Genomic DNA, 8,860 nt, shown 5'->3' with positions numbered 1-8,860 from the left:
GAAGACAAGAGTCCAGTTCTTGAGTGAGGAGAAAAGATTGAGGTATGGCTGATATCCCTTCAAGAGGTTTTCCTGTTCTTATAGACAAAAACTAGAGCAAGTGGAGTACGCAGATGAGGGTCTTGTTTCGATTTCAAGACGTCAGCGATGTTGTAGAAGAAAAGGGATATAATCCTGATGACGGTGACTTAAAGGAGCAGAAGGCAATGTTTAGGAAGAAGGATAATAAAGCACTGTTCATCATCCATCAGTGTGTGGATGATATGCACTTTGAAAATATTCAAAAGGTTGGAACGGTGAGAGAAGCTTGAAACATATTGGTGCGATGCCATGCTGGAGGTGACAGGATCAAGAAAGTGAAATTTCAGATGCTGAGAAGGAATTACAAACTCATGCAGATGGATGATAATGATAAGGTAAGTGGGTATTTCAATACGATTTTTTCAATTACTAACCAAATGAAAGGTTGTGGTGAAGCCATCGGTGATCTCATGGTAATTGAGAAAATTATGAGATCACTGCCTCAAATTTGATTACATTGTCGTGGTAATTGAGGAGTCCAAAGATCTGGAAAAACTGAAGATTGAGGAATTGCAAAGTTCCTTGGAAGCGCATGAGATGAGAATGCTAGATAGAAACCCCGTCAGGAATGATGATCAAGTGTTGAAGTCACATCATTCCAGAAATGAAGGTAAGAAGAAATTCAAGAATTGGAAGGGGAAAACAGCAAAAGGGAAGTGGAAGAATAATCACAATGCCGATGACCAAGATGAGAAGTCTGATTCAGTGGAAGAAAAAGACAGATTTGAGAAGAAGAAAGACAAGAAGAACATTGAATGTTTTAATTATCACAAACTAGGGCATTCACATGAATGTTTTTCCAACAAAGGAAAGCAAAAGAAGAAATTTCAGAATAAAGAAGCACATCTATCCCAAGAAGACTCAGAGTCAAAGCCTTTAATGTTAATGGTAACGAGTACTATTGAATCCGCACAGTCTCAAGTTAAATCTTGATACCTTGATTCTGGTTGTTCTAATCACATGACATGTAATAAGGAATGGCTAATAAACCTTGATGAAACAAGGAAAGGTAAAGTGAAATTTACAGTGCTTTGAAGGTTGAAGGAGTGGGAGATGTGATCATCAAGCGAAAGAATGGATCACATGTTATCATCGCCAACGTGTTGCTGGTCCCAGCCATGAAGTGCAACCTACTCAGTATTGGGCAATTGGTAGAGAAAGGGTACACAATGATCATGGGGAATCATGACCAAGTTGAATTGTTCGACAACAACAAGAAGCTAATCTTGACAAGCAAGATCTCAAAGAACCGAACGTTCTAAGTCAGCCTGGATGCAGTACAGAATCTACGATGTTTGACTACCGTGAAGGATGAAGAAAGATGGAAGTGGCATCTTGGGAAGAAGGCCTTGGTGACAGGTATGTCGAACGTTTCTATTCTTGATAATAGTTGTGAATCTTGATTAGCAGGAAAGCAGATATGAAGGTCATTCTAATCACAAATGCAGATGAGATCCAAAGAATGCCTAGAAGTGGTACATTCAGACTTCTGTGGACCGTTAATTGTACCCTCATTAGCCGAAAACAAATACTTTCACACGTTTTTTGATGAATACAATAGAATGCTATGGGTATACATCATCAAGATGAAGAATGAAGCTTTAGTAGTGTTCAAGAAATTTAAAGCCTGTGTAGAGAGAGAAAGTGGAAAGCAAGTAAAAATCCTCATAACTGATGGAGGAGGAGAATACACTTCTCATGATTTCGAAGAATACTGTCAAAGTAGTGGAATCGTAGATGAGGTGACAACACCGTACACACCCCAACATAATGGACTAGCAGAAAGGAGAAATCGAACGGTGATGAACATGGCCAGGTGTCTTTGATGGGGTTGTCGCGGCCCATACAAATTTGATGTGCAATAAAAATGCAATATAGACTAGGAAGTGATTCCTAGGTCGTCTCTCAAGGACTAAATGTGGTTCAGGACTTAGGTCAAACATGCAGTGGGGGGGTTTGAAAGTGTTTTTGCAAGGAAAATTAAACTAAATTAAACGAGAAGTTAAACATAACTAAACAGAACTGAAAGCATTGAAATAAATGTGCAAAACAATAAAGACCGAACGGTTCTTCACAAGGCCGAACGGTTCTATTAACCAGGTCGATCGGCTCTAACAACAAGGGTGTTGGAGACCGATCGGTTCTGGTCACAGACCGAACGGTCCTGGAGAGTAGACCGATCGGTGTTAAAGCAGTAAGCGAATGGAAATGCAAATGGAAAACTAAGTGCGGCCGAACATTATTAATTAAGTAAGCTAAGAACTGATCGGTCTAAATGCAGTGACCGATCGGTATCAATGCAATTGCAGTGAAAGTAAACGTGCAGAAACAAAAACGCAGTAGGTACGAAGTTGTAGAAACAAAATGTTGGAACAGTAAATGCGCTAGCAGAAACGAAATTACAGTGAATTAAAATGCACCAATTGAACTTAAGCGTAGAATGCAAATCCAGAAACAGAAACACAAAACGTGAATAAAAATAATGATTGAAAACGAGCATGAACAATAGACACGAAACCAGAACACAGAACAGTAAAAATGAAGAAGATGAACAGTAAAATGCAGAGAACATAAATGAACAAGAAACTTGAGTGCAACAACAAATTCAACCATGGAATTGTAAAGAGAACGAGTTCAATACATGAAATGTAAAGAAAGCCCAAACCTAAACCTCCCCCAAGGGGAACGAAGAAGAAGACGCTCCCAAGAAAAATGTGAGTGGCGGCTAGGAGACTTGGGTCAAGTGAAACTGATTTTGGGGTATATAGACCCCAAAAGACCAAACTGCCCTTCTAATGGGCTTATCCTACAAAATGACTAAAATTTGGGCCCAAAGTCCTAAGGTTTGACCCAATTGCATTCTAAAACGAAACTACACTCTAACACTGACGTGGCCACCCTCTTGAAGTCGCAGAATGTGCTTCCAACACTGCTGTTGAGTTCTCTGGTCAACTCATCTGACCGATCGGTCATTCATGGCTTAAACCGCTCGGTCCAAACGTTCGTCCATTCGGTTCAAGGCATTCGGTCAAGACGTTCGGTCAAGACTCTCATATGATCAGGCTTTACCGCCCGGTAGAAGCTTTCGTAGATCGTTCGATTCAGTAGAGCTCGGCTTCCACCGAACGTTCGATTTGTAGTGCTCGGCCATTCAGTTCAGTCGCACTCGGCCAAAGTCCTTTATCATTCGGTTGAACAAGTACTCATGCAGGTCAGGAACTGGTGATCGGTGCAGACTTCAACAGACCGTTCAGTTGATTTCCGTTCGGTCAAGGCTTTCAAGGATCATGCGGGTGAAGTCTTCATCAGACCTTTCGGTCATGCATTTGTTCTCAGACTGTGCGGTGCAACACTCCTCAGACCGTTCGGCATTGGCCTTTGACAAACTGTTCGGTCATATCTTTCACAGACCGTTCGGTCATACCTTTGACAGACCGTTCGGTCAGACTTGTGACAGACCGTTCGGTCAGGCCTTTGACAGACCATTCGGTCAAGAGCAATACGTTCAAACCTTCTTTTTCTCTAACTTTCAAACAATAATTGTCTTGCACATAATGATTGAAATAATTAAGCTCAAATATTTCAAATTAATTAAAATAAGAATTAGTCTTAAAATTAAGCCCAAATAGTGAAAATGAGATAAAAATGGAGAATTAAACACACTTCAAAAAATATGGTGCAGAAAGCGAAGTGTATAATGAAGAACGGTGACTCATCAGTCTCATAAAGGAGAAGAGCATGCCACAAAGCTTATGGGTAGAGGTTGTCTTGGTAGCTGTTCATATTCTCAATAGATGTCCTACTAGAAGGCTTGAAGGAAAGGTACCACTAGAAGTATGGTCAGGTAATAAACCTTCAGTTCAATATTTTAAAGTGTTTGGTTCTCTTGCATTTAGTCATGTTGTAGATAAAAAAATGATCGAAACTTCAAGATAAAGGGGAAGCTATGGTCTTTGTTGGATATCACCCAACTGGCACATACAAGCTCTACAACCCAATCAAAGAAAAGATTATGATGAGCAGAGATGTGATTGTACTTGAGGATGAAAGATGGGACTTGAATCTTAGAACACCCACCTGAAGAGGCTAGCAGGAGACTTGTTGACTGAACGACACGAAGACTTGTTGATCGAACGATAGAGGTGTTATGAACTGAACGATAGAGATCTTATACACCAATCGGCAGAAGCGCATGGGAGTTCTGATTTCACTAGGAGCAATGTTGAGTCAACAACCGCTCAGAGGCCATGCAGACAAACTATAATACCACCAAGGTTTGCAGATTAGGAAATTTACTCTGATGCAGGAATTAATGATGAGGGATATCTTGTTCACATAGCATTGATGGCCTAGGCAGAACCAATGAACGAGGATGAGGCTCTACGACACTCGGTTTGGAAGAATGCTATGATAGAAGAGCTCAAATCCATAGAAAAGAATGAAACGTGGAGATTGGTTGATCTTCTAGCTGGAAACCACTGCATTGGGGTAAAGTGGATTTTCAAAAGGAAGTTGAATCTGAACGACCAATTTCAAAACACAAGGCAAGGCTTGCAGCTAAAGGATTTCTTCAAAGGCGAGGAATGGACTTTGATGAGGTCTTTGCACCGGTTGTAAGGTTAGAGATCGTTCGGTTAATGGTAGTAGTGACCTGTGCAAGGGAATGGTCGTTGTTTCAACTTGATGTCAAATCAACTTTCTTACATGGACCCCTAGAGGAGGAACTTTATGTACATCAACCTCCAGGTTTTACTGAAAAAGGCAAGGAGCATAAAGTGTATAGACTCTAGAAGAATTTGTACGGCTTAAGATAAGCACCGAGAGCTTGGAATAAGAGAATTGATGCATTCTTCATTAAACACAGCTTTGAAAGATGTTGTAGAACATGGATTGTACAGGTAAAGACCTAATAATAGTCTGTTTATATGTTGATGACCTATTGATAACAGATCAAACTTGGAAGAGATACATGAGTTCAAGAGGATGATGGAAGGCGAGTTCGAGATGACCGACCTTTGAAAGCTAAAATACTTTATGGGAATGGAGTTTACTCAAACTGTTGTCGGTCTTGTCATGCACTAGCAGAAGTATGTGGGAGAGCTTCTCGAACGGTTTAAAATGAATTCATGAAACTTGGTTAAAAGTCCTTTGGAGGTCAACGTCAAGTTAAGGAAAGATGAGGCCGAAGAGGAGGTGAATGAAACTGTATATAAGCAAATAGTTGGATCAGTTCAGTTTTTGTGCAATAGCAGACCATATTTGATGTTCAGCGTTGGACTGATCAAGAGATTCATGAGCCAACCAAAGAAGAGCCACATGTTTGCTGCCAAACGGATTTTAAGGTAAATCAAAGGGACATCCGATCGTGGAATATTGTTTCAAGTTGGAAGACATAAAAATGAATTGAAGCTCATACGCTACGCTGACTCAGATTATGGTGGAGATCCAATGGAAAGGAAGAGTACCTTCGAGAACATCTTTTTCATAAATAAAGCACCTATCTCATGGTGCTCCAAAAAGCAACCGGTTGTTGCTTTGTCAAGCTGCAAAGCCGAATACATAGCTGGATGTTACGCCGCATGTCAAGGAGTTTAGCTTATGGAACTTATGAGAGAACTAAAGTAACTCAGGGAGAGGCCAGTACAACTGAAAATGGATAATAGACCTGCCATAAATTTAGCAAAAAATCATGTAAGTCATGGCAGGAGTAAACACATCGAAGTAAAGTATCATTTCCTGAGGGACATGATGAACAAAAGGAAGATTGAGTTAGTCTTTGATAATTCGTGCCCACGTTCAGACCCGCTCGGTCACGGTCGCTTCTCGTTCAACCATCCTTCTCTTCCTTTCCTAAAGGTAAGATAAAGGAACCTATACACATACACACACATAGATCTCCACACTGGTAAGATATTGTCCATTTTGGGCCAAACTCTCACAGATTTGCTTTTGGTACCACTCCAAAAGGCCTCTTACCAATGGAGGTATCTTATGTGTATATAAACCCATGTCTATCTCTTATTTTATCCGATGTGGGACTTTGATTGTACCCAACAGGCCCACCACGGGTTGGTCATTTAATGACCTAACCTGTCTCATTTATTAACAAACCGAAAAATTTGAACCTGACTCGACCTATCATAAGTTGGTGGGTTAAACGGGTTAGCTCACTGACTCATTTAATTACAAGTTTTTTTAATCTAAGAAAAATTATAATTTTTTTGTAATTCAAATTTAAATAATTTCACTCTAAAATGATGTTAAACCCTAAAAATAATTCAAAATAAAAAAATAAGCATACAACTCAAATATAATTCAAAAACAAATCCATATAAATTTTTTTTATTTTTTTTAAATTCAACCCGATCTAAACTCGTGTAGGTCAGATTGACTCACAAATTCTAACCAACAGCACTAATATCAATTCTATTTGTAACTAGATCTTAAAAAATAATAATGTATTCACAATTATTGCTGAAGGTGTATCTACCAACAAAGTTCAGCACAATTAATAGATAGTGTTCTTTGCCAGTGAAAAAATTACATTTATATTCTCATTACTAAAAAATCGTTTATATATCATTCCTTCGAACATTCATATACATAAATATATACATATATATATATATATATATATATATATATATATATATATATATTTATTTATTTATTTTGTGTTCATGTATCTAGCAGATGTTGTTTTAATATGTAAAATAATTGAAAGATGTAGTTGTTATCATTATCCGTATACATATGGTGCATATGAAGCAACAGAGAGATATATATGTTAACGTACATAGAGTGATAAAGGTTGATGATGAATGATTCATTGTATACAGTGGTCCAACACTAATATCACGGGTTGGCCAGAACAAATAACCGAAAATGGTGTGGGGGCAATGTCACATGTAATAGGTCAGGTTCAAATTTTACCCTTTAAATGGGTCCACTCCAAACTGCTGAGTTTCTCTATTAAGATACATTGCTAAGTTCAAACTAAAGCATGTTGCAGCCTCCGAATTTGAAAAATATACATAAATGTCATCTATCTTCTGCAATGGTACGGATTCATCCTTCATATATGCACATATTGGAAGTAAATGATATCTCGTGAAGATGCAAGTTCATTTTATTTATATTAGTAATACAATTTGATGATAGTCAATACAAAGTGTCTGATGAAACTAGGTAAGGGCGAACACGGAGCCCATGGTAGCCTTTTTGGTTTGGTCTCAAAAACCAAACCCTATGCAGACAATATAATCAAAATTAACATGGACATGGACACGACACATAAGATTAAAGCTCTATGATAAGTATTAGAATATTAATTATTACATAAGTAAGCTCCTAATAATGGCTGCTTGGGCACTGTTGGAGTCTGTGGTGGCCAGAAGTTGTGACAACCGGTCACTTAGGTCATCAACCTCTCTGTGCAAGCTTTTTATGTAGTTGCAAGTCTCCTGCAACACCTTAGAAGCCGAAACCTACACAAGAACCAAAATAATTATACAAACTAATTTCATTATTTGCCACATTTTTCCATATACTAAGAATATATATATATATATATATATATATATATATAATATATAGTCAATGATGGCAAGAGGGAATATCCACGTCCCACACCCTCACAAGTTGTGGGTAAAATAACATTAATGGGAGGACACACGCGTGACTTATCTAGCACGGCCAACCAAAGCCACAGAAAATCTGTGTTTTTGTGTCTTCTGCATGTGACTTGTTCGTGTTAGAGAGAGAACGGTGAAAGAGATAGCAACTAAATAAGAAAAACCACTATTATTATTATTATTATTATTATTATTATAAAAATGCTTATGTACATCTCTCTATTAATCAGGGTGCAGGAGAGGAGGAAAAAAGTATAAGTAGAAAAAAATGAGAGAGAAAGTTAAAGAAATGACGTAATAATTATAGAATTGTAAAATTAAAAAAAAAGATAAAAAGAAAGTAGAAATGAGAGAGAAGAGAAGAGAAGAGAAGAGAAGTTAAGTGTATAAATTATAAGATTAGTACCTTGTCGGAACGTCTTGCGCGAAGCTCAGGGATAAGGTGCTGTAACTTGGAAACGAGATCAGTGATCTGAGCATCAGTGATCTGAGTGGAAACTGGCGTTTGTCTGGAACGAGATCTTCTGGTAGACATTGTTAATTAAAGAGTAGTGTGAATGATGGGTGTGTCAGAAATAGTGGTTGATTTGGTGATGATAAGTTAAAGAAAGAGGTAGATAGATATATAGATAACGTGAGAGTGAGAAGTGAGAAGTGAGAAGTGAGAAGTAGTACTAACTAAGCTCAACTACTAACTACTAAGCTAGCTAGGGTAGAGGAGGCAGCTAGTAGTTCTTGGGGTGCCTCAGAAATGGGAGGAATAGGAAGCGAATTTGTCAGAGTAAGAAAAGGAAGCTTGGTAGGTAGGTATATAGAAAAGGGCGAAAACAGCTGTTGTTTCAGTTGAGTTTGCGAGATGAAAAGTATCAAGAGAGAGAAGTATGAGTGAGAGAATGTGTCAGTGGGTGTTGGAAGTTGAAGAGGACAACTGCATGGGAAAGGCATCGAGGGTGGGGATGTTGTTAAATAGGGTTATGTTATGTGTGTTGGTCGAATAATTATATTTTCATAATTAACTATCTTTTTAATCAAATTATAAATTCTCCTTATCTTACGTTTTTATTTTTAAATTATATATTTATTTAAAAAATATCATTCCTGGGGTTAGAGTTGAAGTGTGCTTGTTCACCCAACTACGCGGGACC

At 38.2% G+C, this 8,860-nt stretch overlaps 1 protein-coding gene across 1 annotated transcript; it reads right to left on the bottom strand.

Annotated features, from left to right (window-relative positions):
- Nucleotides 1-7,187: 7,187 nt before the first annotated feature.
- On the bottom strand, nt 7,188-8,652 carry LOC124842248 (transcription factor PRE6-like). The gene is made up of 2 exons (XM_047318694.2): nt 8,122-8,652; nt 7,188-7,568 (listed from the first exon to the last, which is right to left on the bottom strand). Exons 1-2 carry the CDS (start codon nt 8,248-8,250, stop codon nt 7,416-7,418), a joined length of 282 nt encoding a protein of 93 aa, XP_047174650.1. The 5' UTR covers nt 8,251-8,652; the 3' UTR covers nt 7,188-7,415.
- Nucleotides 8,653-8,860: the final 208 nt, after the last annotated feature.

This window comes from Vigna umbellata, chromosome 1, assembly GCF_029865625.1.
Source record: "Vigna umbellata cultivar VRB3 chromosome 1, Vumbellata_1.0, whole genome shotgun sequence".
In the NCBI taxonomy this organism is placed as follows: Eukaryota; Viridiplantae; Streptophyta; class Magnoliopsida; order Fabales; family Fabaceae; genus Vigna; species Vigna umbellata.
The sequence above is the reverse complement of the archived record's forward strand: the minus strand, read 5'-3'. Positions and strand labels throughout refer to the sequence as shown.